Source organism: Ceratina calcarata, unplaced genomic scaffold (assembly GCF_001652005.2).
Source record: "Ceratina calcarata isolate Rehan_Ccalc_2016 unplaced genomic scaffold, ASM165200v1 scaffold329, whole genome shotgun sequence".
Classification (NCBI taxonomy): Eukaryota; Metazoa; Arthropoda; class Insecta; order Hymenoptera; family Apidae; genus Ceratina; species Ceratina calcarata.
In genome coordinates, this window is record NW_017155623.1 from 48,274 (window position 1) to 63,819 (window position 15,546).

A 15,546-nucleotide genomic window follows, 5' to 3' on the forward strand; every position below is an offset into this window, starting at 1 on the left:
TGTTAAAAATAAGAATTTTCTAATGCATTTTTTCAAACAATTTCTTACGAAAAATGCAAGTTTATAACTTTAACTATTGTTTAGTTGAACTTGTATTAAAATCGTCTATGTTTTGCTATCGAGCTACCTTAAGAAGAGAAAGATTTGTCGTTTTTAGGATGTCGACGTAACTGTTTGAGCTTAGGAGCCCTCTTCGATCGTTTCATCTCGAGCACAGACGCCTGCCAACTCTTGTAGGCAAATCGTATTTCAGACGCCGGGTAATATTCGCTGGGGAACGCGAGAACGCGGTCTCGTTTAATTAACGGACGGAACTCGGTACCGTTCTTGGTCGGCCTGGTCGAATTTAATAAAGGCGCATGAATTAAACGCGAAAAGCACGCCCAGTTAAAAATTCATCAGGTAGCATAAGGACCGCTGCAAATTAAAGGAACCGTTACCGATTTCATACGTCTTAAGCAATTTTAATCTTGCCCGACCCTCGAAAACGTTTGCGCCACCGATAAATTCTGATATCATAATAAAGATAATAATAACAGTAGAAGGGGCTCTGGAGTCGTTCGAGTCTCGCAATTGAATTCGCCGTGTATTCAAAATATTTCATAGTTTTATAATGAGGGAAAAAGTTTCACCTGCGGATAAATCTAACGAAATATAAATCCGCGGGGTACTTCAACTCCGGAGTCAATGTCCTGAACAAACGATCCGACTAACAAAACGACGAACGCATTTCTAATTCTCCCATCTGCTTGTTCCATTTCGACCCGTTTCATCTGTTCGAAACTTTTCATGAAAAAAAAAAAAAAAAGAGAGAAGAAAAACCCACGTAAAGTCTGCGGAGAGGTCTACGTCTAACTCTCGTCCGAGCAAAATTATAATTCCTCGCGGTGGTGATTCCGGTTGGGACACGGGGTAATTTGCGGGAACCGGAGATAGAAACGGAAGGGGCAACTTTTCCGATCCTACTGTTTCCACAGGCATCGTAGTTTATCATTTTTATCCAAAAAAAAAACATTCCCTCACAATGTTATCATTTTTGCATGGAGTAGAACGTCGGCACTCATTGTTTCTCAAGATTTTTCTATATAAAATGGAACATTTTTAACGTCAGTTCAAAAATAAACATGGAGGTTCACTACAAAAATGAACGACGAACAAATCTGCAGTCATTCGAATCATCATAGAATTGAAAATCCTCTACCGATCAGGAATGAACAAAAGGGTTGTAGATCGGCATAGAGTTTACGAATGAAAGAGGAAGTGGAGCAGATCGCGACAGAACTAGAAAGACATACCATGGGACGTGTGTTGGTATTTACGCCACGACTTATCCGCCGCGATGGGTTTCCACCGGTTTTATTTTTGCACGTAGCCCGGCGCAGCAGCGTCGCGACGCCAGGCTGGGTTATTCCCGGGTGAGGCACTCTCTCGAAAAGTCGGGAGAATATGGTGTCTGCCAGGGAAAGACCTCTTTCAGAAGTTTTAGCGCGTCTTAGAGAATAAGTCGTTAGGTACGACTGTACGTATGAGCCATGCCACACACACACACACATATATATATATATATATATATAGACGACGTGTTCGAAGTTATTTTATCGCTTCAAGTATCTCGTTGTCCGCGGTTTCCACAAATTATCGGAAACCGTATACCGGTTGCAAACAGTAGAACAAGTCGAATCAAAAGAAATAATAGAATTTCCTGGTGAATTACACGGGACATTAAATTTTAAAATGAAGTTCCCGAGATACTCCTGGGAGGAAATCTGAGAGATATAGAACGAAATATGAAAAATGTGTCGAGAGACAATTGAAAGCAGCGACTGAGCCAGATCGGTGTTCGACGAATCGTGGGAAATAAGCAAGAGGGAGCAGAAAATATGCGCCAATTCACTTTGGATCATTTCCTGCTCGCTCGCGCTACGTACGTACGCTCTTATATGCTCTCAGAGTTTCGATACTATTAAACCGAGCAAAGACACCTGCATTTTCCATTCGCAACGCGGCGCGGTCCATCGCCGAGCTCGATCTCATGACTAGCCATACGTGAGAGACCGATTCCCCGAGGCTCGCCGGCTCGGAATATTTCTGACACCGCATACATCAATATTTAAGTGCGGTCGGCGTGTTCGATTTGCAATAAATCGTATTAAATCCATCCGAAGGATTTCACCCGAAGTGTTAGCCCAGAGAAAAGAATTCTAAGTCTGCCTCCAGGAGATCCTAATGTCATCACATTATCCTATCGCTTCGTGAACTTTTAAAATAAACCAATCCCTTCTACTAGACAGTCTATAAAGAACTTTCAACTCAACATTTATTTTTATGATTAAAAAAAATAAAAGATTCGATGTTATCGCGTTGGTTTATATTTTAAAAATAACTGAATTGTTTTTATTAACGAGTGAAGATATAAATTATTGTTAACACTTTTTGAATGTATTCTTTTCATGGTAAAAAAAAATCGCGTTAGGTGTCGTACGTGGATAGAGCCCGGGGATCGATTCCTCTTGGAATTGTAACGGTACGCCCGGTCTCAATGGCCGTGGAGAACGACGGGCAAAAATGAATTTTATCGGCGCAGTATCAGACGTGTACGGTTCGAGTGAAACGAGCTACCGACCGGTCGTTATCACTCGGAAACAGTCAACTGTATCGAGTGATAAAAAGAAGCGTCGACGCTCTCAAAGGGGTGTGTTGAATTATCGCGACCGATCGGGAAAGTTCACCGGGCCTCCAATTTTCAGGCAACCAGCGAGAAAAGATCTAAGGGGATTAATTATCAGTCATGATTCATTGTTCGAAACACATCCATCACGCCACGCCATAAACGCGTCCTGTCATCCCTCGCGCTGATCTGTTAATCAATTTAGTTTTTTTTTTTTAATGTCGAAGTGCGTTCGTTTGTGTAAATATCGTTTTTCTTCTATTAATAAACGTACTCAGTTAATTAATATGGAAATTCAAGACTCTTTCAATATTTCTGACAATTTTATATTCTGACAGGCTTGACAAGAATTTAAAATCGAAATCTGATTATAAATTCCGTACAGTGGTTGTCAGTAATTTTTTTAATTAAGGATTTGTCATAGTATGAGAGAGAACGGTAGGTTCACTCTGATAAAAAGTGTACTAATAATTGATTCTCGCGTGTGACAAAATCGCACGAACAACAAAATGACGGCTTAATTGAATGTCCGTCACTTTATTCCTTAACGATTGGAATTAAAAGGAAATTGCATAGAACTTTTCTTGTATCCGGTAACTGGAGCTACAGCTTTTTTCTGAAACATTTTTCGTTAGAATACAGAAAAAGGTTTTGCAGTAAACAATTGTATTTATTAATTAATTATCGATGTTAGCGAAAACATTTTATACAGAAACTGTAGGCACTGACGTCCTCTACAAGAAAGATTTTATGAATTTTTCTTCTAATTTCAATATTCAACGAGTTAAGTATGATTATATGGCATTTTATTGGCGTTGACAAAATCCGACCATTCCACCGTCGAAACAGCGAACTTTTGGAAAAAAATTTCGTTTTTTCTCAATAACTCCTAAACCGTTGGTTGTACGAGAAAATTGTATAGGACCTTTCTTGTAGAGGACGATGAGATCTATAATTTCCATATAAAAATGTTTTGCTAGCGTCAATATTTAACGAGTTATTGACGAAAAACGAAAAAACAGTTTTTTGCAAATTACTCTGAAACTATTGACACTAGCGAAACATTTTTACATGGAAATTGTAGATCTCGTCGTCCTCTACAAAAAAGGTTTTATGCAATTTTCCCGTACAGCCAATGGTTTAGAAGTTATTGGCAAAAAACGAAAATTTCGCGAAATCTGAAGGGGTACCCCTTGGAAAAATCTCGGAAAAATTGAAAAATTTTTTTTTGGTCAAAATATCGAAAAATACTTTAAATAAACGTTGTAGGTACTGCTATTTCTTGCAAGAAAGCTTGTATACTATTTTTTACTATCTGGAATATTTCAGGAGTAATCAATTAATTATTTCGTCGATACCGTCACCTACTGTTTTTTCTTATACTCTATGGCTTCGTATCGAAATTTCTGAATATCAAACGAGTATCGAGCTAAATTGACAAATGAACGGATTCAGGGAACTGCAGTCGAGATATATTTAATAATCGATTTCCGGCTTCTGTACTCCGCGCTCGCAAACTGTACGAATTAATATTTGTAAATTCTGCGTAACGCGAGCTCTTTCATGTATGTAGATTTTTCATGATGAACCTAGCGGAAGCTTAAAAGGAAGATTAAAAATTGTGTGCATGGAATCGCTAAACACAGTTAACCAGGTGCTCGATTTAATGCGATCAAGCATCGAAACGGAGAAATCGTGTTGAGGTTTTGTTCGACCGCGTTCCATCGAAGGGACTTATTTTAGCGTGGGTAAACCTGAAATCACGTTCGACTCTGTAGATTCAATAATCCACCCCCGGGTTGGATCAGGACCGGCGAAAATCCCAAACATTTTCTTCGCTGGTTAAACGTTTGGTGATTGAAACGCGTCGCGGGTGAACGTGTACTCTTTTCATGGAACGCGAAAATAAAGATTGATCGAATACGTAGCTTAATTCCTGTACAGAACTTCCGATGGGAAAATGTGGGAAGAAAAAATTACAAGCGTCTGTACTCACAGGTACTTAAAAGTACTTAATTTTCGTGTTACTTCTGAGAAACAATTCTTCGACATTGTTAATTTGAATTTTCACGCGTGCCCGATTAATTTCATTTGTTCGTTTCAATATCGCGCGTCACGTTTTCTCCAAATGACAAAATCCGTCAGTCCCCTTTTTAATTAACTGCACCCTCGCACAGTGTCCCTGGCGATAAAAAAAAAGAAGAGAGGGTCGAAACTAATTAACGCCGGGCTGGCGCTCGTCTCGTCAAACTGGATCCGTGACTTTTCTACCGATTTTCAAATTTTGCCGCTTCCGGTTTAGCCGTGACACGTCCCGTGGACGTTTAATTCGCGACACGTTCAAGGGCCCGGCGTGCATCGACACGGTTTACCGCGACACGGAATCGTTGACGGAACCGCGACAACCGTTCCTGTATCCGGTTACATCAAAACCAGCCGCGAATTCGAGATTGGACAGGATCACTACCCAGAGAGAGTACATCGAATTCAGAACGAAACGAGACTTTCGAACTTTTCGTTTAATCCGGGAACTATAATAAAATCACAAATGAATGATACTATCGATTTTTATGCATAATTCTAGAGAAAAGAATTCTGAAACTGTGATTGAAATGTCCTCGCTGGAAAAAGTTTTAAACAGTGCTCGCGCGGTCGGAAATTTCGTCTGAAAAGTTTCCCGTTCCATTCGTAATTAGGGTAGTTTTAAGTGGAGATCGAGGGAATAATTTTAATTCTAACGGCAAGCTCACTGTCTTGATTACCCTGTCTGGAATTCGGAAATATTAACATGCAACGCGATGGAAACGACGCAACTATTATGCAAAGTTTTTTAATAAACCATACTCTGTAAACCGTCGTTCGTCCTAACTTATACTGCCACTGTACACGTAACGTCTTTTGAACGTGTTTAAAGGGCCATCAGTTTGGCAAGCTCGCGGGTCTTCCTCTTATCTTATCAGCCAGTGAATTTCTAAAAGAACGTTCACCTTTCACCAGTAAAAGCATATATAAATAAAATCCTGCCTCGATAAAAAAAAATTATTTATCACGTCTTTGAAAATCTACGAAATTTCCACTGAATATTCTCCAGTACGTCTTTAAATCTGTGACAATTTTATCTTTCGGTTGCAGGCATGAGACCGAAGATGAAGAACCATTACAGAGCTCACCAATTGTCGGTGTGGCTACGCCTCGTTCCGGAGCTGCACCGCGCGGGAATGGAGGACGTGGACGCCAGGCACAATCTGTTCCGCGGCCACTCGGACCCGAGCCTGTACGACGGATCGGTACGGCCGGATCCATCGAGCAGAATCAGCGAGGAATTCAAAAGGAAGGGCAACATCACCACCGAGCCGCCGACCACCACCGATTACAATGCCGCCACTACCTGCGCCAGCGAGATTCAGAGCACAAATCTGCAGAACGTTCATAACGCCAGCACGGACACCCTAGCTAGTCTTGACGCAGCTGGGTACGTAATAAGCAATCTCACGCGTAACGAAGACATTAATAAAGAATTTCTGCTGTATACTGGCTGTTTCGTACCATAACTGGATTCATTAAAGGGTTGCAGATAAATAATTAAATTTTGTATTCGACTGATATTTAAAAAAATTAATCGTTAATCCAATTAAAAAGTCTTCAATAAAAGCATTGAAGGATTTTAATCCTCTTTCCAATTGAAACTGTGAAAATCACTGTTTCAACAATTTATTATATAATAATATAAATGATTTATATTTAATGAAGGTATGCAGCGTACTCGACAGCTTTGAGCGTGACGATTGCGATTGGGTGCAGTTTACTGATTCTGAACGTGCTGATTTTCGCTGGGGTGTACTACCAGAGAGACAAGACTCGACTCGAGGTGAAGAGTCTTCAGCAGCAACAAATGTTGAATCAACAGTGCGGACCGCGGGGCTTTTCCGAGCTGAAACAACCGCCGCCGCCGCATTCTCATTTCCCCGGCAGCGGGCAGGTGATCGTCGACGTCGAAAACGAGATGCTGAGAAGGTACAGTTACACACGTTATCGATCCTCTTAAAATAATTACGATGATCTTCGAACACCCGACCTTTGAAATACTTTTCGATATCAATTTCATCCGGAACTAACTAACAAGTATTCAATCCTATAGTGCAGCGATCGATGAGGAGAATCGAGACATTTATCACGAGCGTGAATTAAAGTTGGAAGAAATTCTCAAGTGGAGCGGGTCAGTGGAACGGTGGTCCTATAAAAGTTAATTCGTTTACATCCCTTGTTTATAATAATCTACAATTTTGTAAATAATCATTTTAACATCGATCCCTTGTTGTCAAGACCACCTTTCCCGATGCCCGGCCGCATGTTTATTGTCCCACGCTGATTTGGATATGCTTTTAGGCGAGCAATAATTGTAATCCCCGTAACGATCGATCGTGGTTCCAGGAACGTTATGAAAGGCCCTCCGAATGATCCCAACTCGCTTCTCCAACAAGGCCAGGGAACTCACACGTTGCCTCATCAACACCATTATCAAAAGCAACATCAGCAACAGCATGCCACTCTTCCCCGAGCTTCCGTCATACAGGACATGAATGCACAAACCCAAGTGAGAATCAGTCATTTTACTCCAACGTTGACGAGCTTGCCCTGCCATTGTCAGATTACAGAATCTATAGTTCACCCTCGGGTCATCAGCAGATATATTGCACACGCACATATTTAAACATCTCGTGTCACAGAAAAATTTTTAAATCACGTCTCTCTATAAACTGCACAATTGATTTTCATTTGTCACAGCACAGACCTTAAACGCTGTACACGAACGTTTTTCGTTAAACGAAAGGAGAACGAGATAACGTTAAAGAGTAAACGAGCTGCTTTCGGTAATCTCCGTTGTCCATAAACACCGAGTTTATTCTCAGACATTAAGGTCGGAGATCTTTCCTGTACGCGCGTCCCGTTGATTTAAAAAAGTTCCGTCGTTTTAACGAGCCCGGGCCTTTGGAAGCTCCGTCCATAATCCTATTAAGGAACTTCTAAAACTGCTAAAGCCCGGCCATGTGAAATTTACACCGGGGAACCTTCTCGTTGCGACGCGGTCATTATTCCCGCGACAGCCAGTATCAACCTTTTACCTCGTTAACTAAATTCGCCAGTATTCAACGGGAGGGGCTCGAATTTCATTAAAACCGCGCGCAAACTTATCTCTAATATTCATTTCGGATTTTATTCGTTTCGCAGGGCAGTCGACCGAATCGAATCTCTCGGGAGCAATTACAGATCATTCATTCATTCCCCTCGCTATTAATTCCCTGTTTCTCCCCTGAAAATTTGTTTCTTAGCCCAGTTGCACACCGTTGTTCGTTTTCTTAATTAAAGATTCGTGACGAGCCAACGAAACAGGTGTTGCAATTACAGTAGCCTTTCGGATCCGGACATATGATCACATTTTTGTCATTCCAATGAATTCTTAGAAGTGTTCACCAAACGCGAGCCTCGAATCTTATCAACGTCTCTTTTTCTTATCTCTCTATTGTTTCGCACAATCTACGCTGTTTAGTTTTACTCATATTGCGGTGGTCATAATACGTACATCAGAGGACTACTGTATTTCCTGTGTAATTATCAGCTCGCTCAACGATATTCCGATAGTAGAAATTAGGTCTGAATGAACGAAGACAGACACACAAATATCGATGGTATGCATCCGGGCTTAAATAATATTCTAGTCATGAATCCGTCAATGTTTAACGATTCCCACGTATTAAATAATATAATTGACCTATTCTTTCGTTTCTAATAGTAGTTCACTATTGCAGGGTCCACCAAACGGGTCCATACATATGACAGTGCCAAGAGCACCACCACCCCCTCGAGCAAAGAGTCCACCCGAGAACCAGCCCCTGTTGCAGAGCGCAACCGTGTCAAGTCGCGTGTCCCAGGCTGCTATGAGCGAGATGCGAGTGTGATGCTTGGACCCCCCTCCGAAGCCGGTCGTGCCGGACGTCCTGACGGCATCGACGTTGCTTTAAGAGTCTGAGGAAACTGTCTCGTCCGTGCCTCTGGCACGAAAACTTTTAACAGTTTTCCGTTTCCACCTGACGGCGATGACGGGGAAAGACGGAGGGGGGGTGTATGTACTGAGCTTTCCAGCTCGATGTTGAACGAACGATCGAGGGGTAGAGAATAGGAATATATGGTATTCGTTGAGGGATGTATTAGGATAGACGAAGATCGGTGAAACTAATAAGCGCAGAGGTGTGACTCGATTATCGACCAGGAATTCGTGTGAAGACACTGCGGCAAGTGCTGGGGATGGACATTAGGAACTGAATTTTAGCGCATAGATTTCTCTATAGATTCCTTAATAAAGTGGAGACGCCGAATTCGTATATCTCGAGATCGATAATGATCGGGGATAGCGACGAAACGGAGATCTGACGATTGAATCGAGGAAAAATCAAATCGTATTTCACTATGGAGACGAGTACACTCTGCTAGCTAGTCGGTAATAATGAATTCTAGGTGTTACGAAAGAAGACGAACGCTCAAGGCAAAAGTCGATCATGGAGATCCGTGTATAATACGCTATCCACTACGATGTTAGATGTTCCTTGTACATATTTAATGAAGATGATAAAGAAAAAAATGAGAAGATAAGTGAATTTATACTATAAGTGAAAGCCAAATACATTTGCTACTTTCTAAGAGGACTCGTGTGCCGTTTGATTGTCTGTTTTATTCGTTTCCTCGTTCTACGTTACGCATTTTCTCCTTCCTACGACCGATTGTAAAACGTTGAAACGTGCGAGATCATTAGTATTGTCATCCATCGAGCTCACCACCGACGAGTCGACCAGCTTTTTCTTTTGATCGGTCAAAGGATATCTAAATCATGGTAAAATAACGTGAGTCATCGTTATGAGAAAAACGTTTTAATCGAAAGAACAGGTGCCTCCTTCACACAGGACACAACGTACCGTCCAACTTTTGCCACAGTTCATTCAACCATTATAATTTTCAGGAAGGAAAAATAAAAAGAAAATTGTACTAATTGGTCGCTCTACATATTTTTTCTGTTCAAACGAAATAAGACTGGAAAACTGATCGCGTATTCTATTCAGATAAAGATAGAAAATTGATATTGCTTTGCACCGATCAAAAGTTTCGACTGTCGACCTCGTCCCATTAATGTAAAATAAAAACCACGATTCTAACTGACTCCATATCACGAAAATTCGACGATGGCGAACGTCTGCGAAACGGTGCACCAATAATTACCGTTTTTTCTACGCTTTTTGGTAATCAGAAATCTACCGGCGATGAGTAGATTTCGTCCCGCTCGAATTACCATGTACTGACAAACAATTATTGAAAGGAATTTTTAACGGGAGACTCGATTTACGTTTACTATTCAGGGATCCAATCTTGAGAAAATAATATTATCAAATGATGATAACATTTTCATTTTGATCGTGACTCTCATGCCTAAGAAACGTAACTTTCTATCGTTACGTGGTAGCGCGGCAGAGCTACCGAGATTGGATAAATTCCTGTTACAGCGTTATGAGAAGATTACAGGTCGTGAAACGTACAAACGTGCTATTTGATCTGCTGGCACACAATTCATTGCGCAACGTTTAATTACAAGAATGATCAGTTGGTAACGCAACTGGGAACAACCGCACGTTACTGAATATCCGATGTAAATCGAGTAGGTATACACGATTATGCAGAAGAGCGGCGGCTGGTCGAAGGAAAACTCATACACCGTGAAACTGAATCTAGCCGAGAGTCACTAGAATTTATGCTAGCCTGAGGAATAACTCGGTAATCGATCCGTTTCGGATTCGAAGCGTACGTGTCGTTTTTTTTTTTTAAATGTAAAAATAAACGTATGCGTATAAGTGTAAAGATAAATTTGTTATTGTGCATAACACACTGCCATTTAACGCGTACAAGAAGAGTTTCGCCGGTCGATTCGGACGTACGAGAGGCTGTAAACTTCAATTGATTCGATTCTTTGAAGCATAATATTATATCATAGTGATCGGTTTTTAACTGTTTTAGATTCTCTCAGATTCGCTGTTACAAATAACGATTATGCTTCAGGGGATTAATTGATGGACAGAGTTTAGCACTTTCACTGTTGTCAGATAATCAAATCCTGTCTTTTATCGAGCCCTTATTTCACATTTACACATATGTACGTGATGAATAAAATCAAACGTCGCCTGAATCAAAATCATTTTCGAAATGATACTCTATTTAGGAAATGGCAGTGAACGGGTTAAAAAATGTTCCAATGGCTGGTCAGTTTAAAATGGAACCGCCATACGAAGACCGAGCTTAAAGTGGGAAGAGAAAAAGAGGGAAACGTATTAATTAAAGAATCAAAAAGTTTTTTGTACATACGATTAAGCGATTAAAATAAAACGAATCAAAAGGACGTGTTTACGATATCCTCACCGAACTGCACGCGACGATCGAGCAATCTCGTCGATCATTTTCGGCGCCGTTTGTGGGAACCGGGGCAACAAAAATTAAATTGTACCGAGCGATATGTCTTTTTTAAGGTCACTTGCGGAATTTCGTGAAGAGCAGTTACGTAAATAAATATCATTAAGTACGGACAATCCGAATATACTAAAGACTAAAAAACGAGGAGGAAGAGGAGGAGGGGTAGGGGAGGGGGGGTTGAGAGCGAGTAAAGGTAGATTTAATTAAGCAGGAACCATGATCGGAAACACTGCGGCGGGGATAAAACTCGGAACCGGTTAAACAGATGTTTAAGAAAATTTAAATAACGTATATTAAATACACATATTATGGATTGTAATGAATTCATTATGACGAATATTATTACATTTATGTGATTTTGAGCTGGTCTCGCGTTCCGCCGAAAGCGTATCGATTCTTTCGGCGGAGGGCGAGCCTACCTGTTACGTTTAACGTTTCTGTTATCAGATTGTAAATATATAACAAAATACGTGGTGATATTAATTGTAAGCGTTGAATATCCCTCTCCATCCGTTTATCAAACTTACCTTCACATTTAAACAAAAGACGATAGGCTCTGTATTTGGAAATCGTTCACATACTTCTCATTAAAGAGCTGAATATCTCCAATTTATTTTCGCTCTTCATTCATAATTTCAATGGTTTCTACATTCGCGAACCCAGTTGATAAAACAGCAAACGTGTTCTTATCGCTGATAAGCGTAGTCTACATTTCACCGAGCATTCATTGTGTTCGAGCCAGGGTCGACAGTAAATATTTTGCCAATGAATTTCTTATCGAATTAGACATACAATTATTCAATTTGTTGCGTCTTTGTGCTCGTTGTAAATAAAAAGAAGATCGTACGTGTCATCCAGATGCAAAATTGCTTCTAATTAAAGCGTAAATCATACTTGAAAGCAACTACTGGCCATAATTTGGTAGTGTACGTTGCGTGTTTATGCACGTAATTTAAGAACGGCCTCGCGCGGATATACGCCGGGACTGCCAGACAGTCAGACCGATGTTTTGTCTATACAGAGGTTCGAGCAAGTTTATTAGTCGTACGAACTCCAAGCAGGCAACATGTATCCAACGGTAGCTGCTATTATTCTTCTTTGTTGCCTCAGCTTCTCCCGAGCTCTCGATATCGAGAACTGCGGTAAGTCGTTATCTTGTTTCCAATTGTTTAACTCACAATTATTTAACGTCATTCTTCTTCACACAAAAACATACACACTGTAATTCTTAGTTTCGCACTTTCAAATGTAAAAATAAATATGTCGATATGTATTGAATTTTCAATACAATCTTTCTGTATAATTGATAATGTATTGAAAAATTTGAAATTCTGATTGAAAATATATTTTATCATTCTATTTATAAAATCGTGGGGTTCGTATGTCAGACAAAACGGAGTATTTGTCAATTTCAGAGCAGACATCGTATGATACGTTTGGACGTTGTACGTTCAGACCTTTGAATAATTAACAGTGATAAACGAATACGTACGCAGTTGTGATTCATAACTGACCTTCTCTTTGTTCTTAATGTTACCCGAGTCGAACTGATAGATGATCTCATTTCAAAAGAGTCTGATTAAAAATTATTTATAGTTGCACAAAGATCTGAATACAAATATACTAGTGTAAGTGCAGAGATTATTTCAGAGACAAAACAAACTAATAACACGAATAAACAGATTACAGAATGAAATGATACTTATTGATCAGTTAGAATGTATATAATTTAAATAATAGCACGTGAATGGAAACTTTCAATCAGGAATTCAAAGTCATAAATTACGTCAAATATCAATTATACCAAATATTTGTTTCAAGGAGAAATCCTTAAATATTTATCCCACGAATATGAATTTTTTTTACGTAGGTTCTGAGATCGGGACATACACAAACGTGGATTTGAGTTGTGACATGTCCAAATCCGTATGCGAGTTGCCAGTGGACACGAACGTATCAATCTCATTAGATTTTACGCTCGGTTAGTAGACTCATAACTGGTTTTATTTTGAAATAAGGCACGAAATATGTTTCTTTTTCTTTAGAGAAAGATGTGTCGCAAGTCTTTGCAGTTGTTCACGGTATTATAATGGATATACCTGTACCGTTCCCCTTAAATAACGCAGCTGCTTGTACAACACCAGACTCTGGGCTTACGTGCCCATTGAGCAAAGGTGGACCGTACCACTATACTAACACGCTACCAGTGAAGAAATCTTATCCAAAGGTATGAAGCTAATAATAAAGAATATTTAATACTAGTTTCTGTATTTTTTTAAAATTATGCATTATTTTTAATAATTTCGATTGCAGTTATCTGTGAAGGTAAAGTGGGAACTCAGAGATGAAGATGGTAAGGACATCGCTTGTTTGCTGATCCCAGCAAAAATCAAATAAATAAACTATTTTATCTAGAGATCTATTATTTTGATAAAGTTATGTATCGTAAAAAAATAAGAAATAAACACGTGTGTTAAAAATTAAGATTGTGTTAGTATAGGGGTTTGGAAGAGTCTCGTACAATTTTTATTCAAAGTCATACAATATAAACGAAGATTATGTATAAGAAATAAATAGCGAGTAATTTAAAAAATGTTCTGCATTAGACGTTGAATAAATAAAAAAACCTTTCATAGTACGAAAATTGTTTAAATCTAATGCACCTCGGTTTTATAGACTACCGTTTCAAATAAATTGCAATTAGTGTTTCATGATACGATTGAGAATCAATAAAAAAATATAAACGATTTCATTGAATACCTGGACGCCGGAGAATCCTGACACCGCCGGACGAAATAAACGGTTGCTTTTCTCGACTTTATTTCTTCTTTATCTAATCTATAGTAAGTCTTTTGGTAACATCAGCGTTTGATAAAAAAATATCAACTGTCCATCGCGTCGTCTGTCCTCTCTGTGTCAATCCTCCGTTTGGTAGCCAGCCTCGAGAAACTTTGTTCCACGTCTTTCAACGTTTTCTGAGCTTGGTATATCGGTTCGTACTCTCTGAGTTGGGTCATGAAACTTTCGTTCGGGTTTACGCAAAACCTCCTCTGCTGCACTAGCGCGTGCGCACGACTGCTTCGACGAAAATCGAATTTCCATTAGTATTTCAATAACAAATAATAGGTACATAGAAAAAAGAAATGGAAGCCTACGTTTCAGAGAGTCCGTACGTTTCCATGACATACGCTAAGACTAGTGCTGCGGATCTTGATATACCAGCGTTCCCATGGACCAGCACATGTCCACCAGCATTCAGACTCTCGTCAATAAATGAATTCACTTTTTGAAAATGTTGGATAATATTTTCAGTCAGCGTGTCGGCTATGTTTAAAACCAGATATCTGTAATACAATCATAAACATTTCAGCGACAATTAAAACAATCTGATATCATTAAGTTTAAGAATACTCACTTAAATCTGTCGGGAAAGTTCGGTTTTATAAAATTTGCTTCTATGTCTTGCCTGACACAGACAATGTGAGTGATACCATGATCTAATAGAGATTGCAGTTTAGACCTACTGGCTGCACTATATGGACCCAGATACAACCCAGGAACCACTTCCTAATAAAATTTAATTTTTAATTTCATTTCTATATCTTTTTATTTATTTTCAAATACCTGCATATGCCTTCTCATAGTGTAAGTCCAGAGTATAGGTCCATTCGTGGAAGTGGGTATCTTTGGATAATCTTCAGTCCCATTTTCACTGCTAGTTTTCTACAAAATGTATTTATTTAAATTGCAAAATTTGTTTGTTCTGTGTGTCTTGCGTGTCTTTGAACGTTTCATAACAAAAAGCGTCACACAAAATAATATAACTCAAGAGTATAACCTAACCTAACATATTGAAAACATCGTTTCCAGCGCACGAAATCAATGATTTAAGTCTCTTACCTTGTCTTGAAGAGAGCCATTGCTATCGAGAGCAGTCATTCCAATGGTTTTCACAGTTAAACGCGGATACACTTCGAATTTAGACGAGAAAATTGAATACGCGCACCGTATTCATTTATGTATCTCGAGGAACTCGCTTCACATCCACGTAACTAACACATCGGAAGTTATGAACTCAGGGTAGGGGACACCTTTGTTTGAATAGTTATCACAGAAAATGATCATTTCAAGATCAAACACTATTGCAATTTACTTTCAATTAGTCGTTTATTCTCACTATCAGCAGTAATTCTCACTTATTTCGTAACGAAGTGAATTATTAAAATAAGACTGTTTTCTAAATTTCAAACGGGATCCATCGCGCATAATGCGGGCGCATGTAAGTGGATTTCGAAAATTGCTAAACCATTACAAATCCTGAGTAATAAAATGCATTCAGACTCTTAATTTTTGTATGAACGTAGCAAATC

General features: G+C 39.4%; 3 protein-coding genes across 4 annotated transcripts in view; 2 read left to right on the plus strand and 1 right to left on the minus strand.

Moving 5' to 3' along the window:
• NLG-4 (neuroligin 4) overlaps window positions 1-11,659 on the plus strand; it is a 45,659-nt gene extending 34,000 nt beyond the window's left edge. The window contains exons 2-6 of one of the 2 annotated variants that reach the window (XM_026813378.1): window positions 5,801-6,140; window positions 6,419-6,682; window positions 6,807-6,884; window positions 7,100-7,262; window positions 8,476-11,659. In XM_026813378.1, coding sequence (XP_026669179.1) covers window positions 5,803-6,140; window positions 6,419-6,682; window positions 6,807-6,884; window positions 7,100-7,262; window positions 8,476-8,625 — 993 coding nt within the window. In that variant the 5' untranslated portion in view covers window positions 5,801-5,802 and the 3' untranslated portion in view covers window positions 8,626-11,659. The remainder of the gene's footprint in view (window positions 1-5,800; window positions 6,141-6,418; window positions 6,683-6,806; window positions 6,885-7,099; window positions 7,263-8,475) is intronic. The other variant, XM_018024316.2, reaches the window with a different exon arrangement.
• Window positions 11,660-12,011: 352 nt separating this feature from the next.
• LOC108624781 (NPC intracellular cholesterol transporter 2 homolog a) lies at window positions 12,012-13,660 on the plus strand. Its single transcript, XM_018024315.2, has 4 exons — window positions 12,012-12,318; window positions 13,047-13,157; window positions 13,222-13,403; window positions 13,490-13,660. The coding sequence occupies exons 1-4, from the start codon at window positions 12,243-12,245 to the stop codon at window positions 13,571-13,573; spliced, it is 453 nt and encodes a 150-aa protein (XP_017879804.1). The 5' UTR covers window positions 12,012-12,242; the 3' UTR covers window positions 13,574-13,660.
• Window positions 13,661-14,056: 396 nt separating this feature from the next.
• On the minus strand, window positions 14,057-15,241 carry LOC108624780 (serine/threonine/tyrosine-interacting protein). The gene is made up of 5 exons (XM_018024314.2): window positions 15,077-15,241; window positions 14,801-14,899; window positions 14,592-14,743; window positions 14,332-14,520; window positions 14,057-14,251 (listed from the first exon to the last, which is right to left on the minus strand). The coding sequence occupies exons 1-5, from the start codon at window positions 15,113-15,115 to the stop codon at window positions 14,059-14,061; spliced, it is 672 nt and encodes a 223-aa protein (XP_017879803.1). The 5' UTR covers window positions 15,116-15,241; the 3' UTR covers window positions 14,057-14,058.
• Window positions 15,242-15,546: the final 305 nt, after the last annotated feature.

Excerpts from the sequence above, each read along its gene's own strand:
- LOC108624781 (XM_018024315.2), top strand. The coding sequence starts at position 12,243 with ATGTATCCAACGGTAGCTGCTATTATTCTTCTTTGTTGCCTCAGCTTC. Across the intron at positions 13,158-13,221 it reads CTCATTAGATTTTACGCTCG|AGAAAGATGTGTCGCAAGTC; the intron begins GTTAGTAGACTC and ends CTTTTTCTTTAG. Across the intron at positions 13,404-13,489 it reads TGAAGAAATCTTATCCAAAG|TTATCTGTGAAGGTAAAGTG; the intron begins GTATGAAGCTAA and ends TTTCGATTGCAG.
- LOC108624780 (XM_018024314.2), bottom strand. The coding sequence starts at position 15,115 with ATGACTGCTCTCGATAGCAATGGCTCTCTTCAAGACAAG. Across the intron at positions 14,744-14,800 it reads CTATGAGAAGGCATATGCAG|GAAGTGGTTCCTGGGTTGTA; the intron begins GTATTTGAAAAT and ends AAATTTTATTAG. Across the intron at positions 14,521-14,591 it reads AACTTTCCCGACAGATTTAA|ATATCTGGTTTTAAACATAG; the intron begins GTGAGTATTCTT and ends ATTGTATTACAG.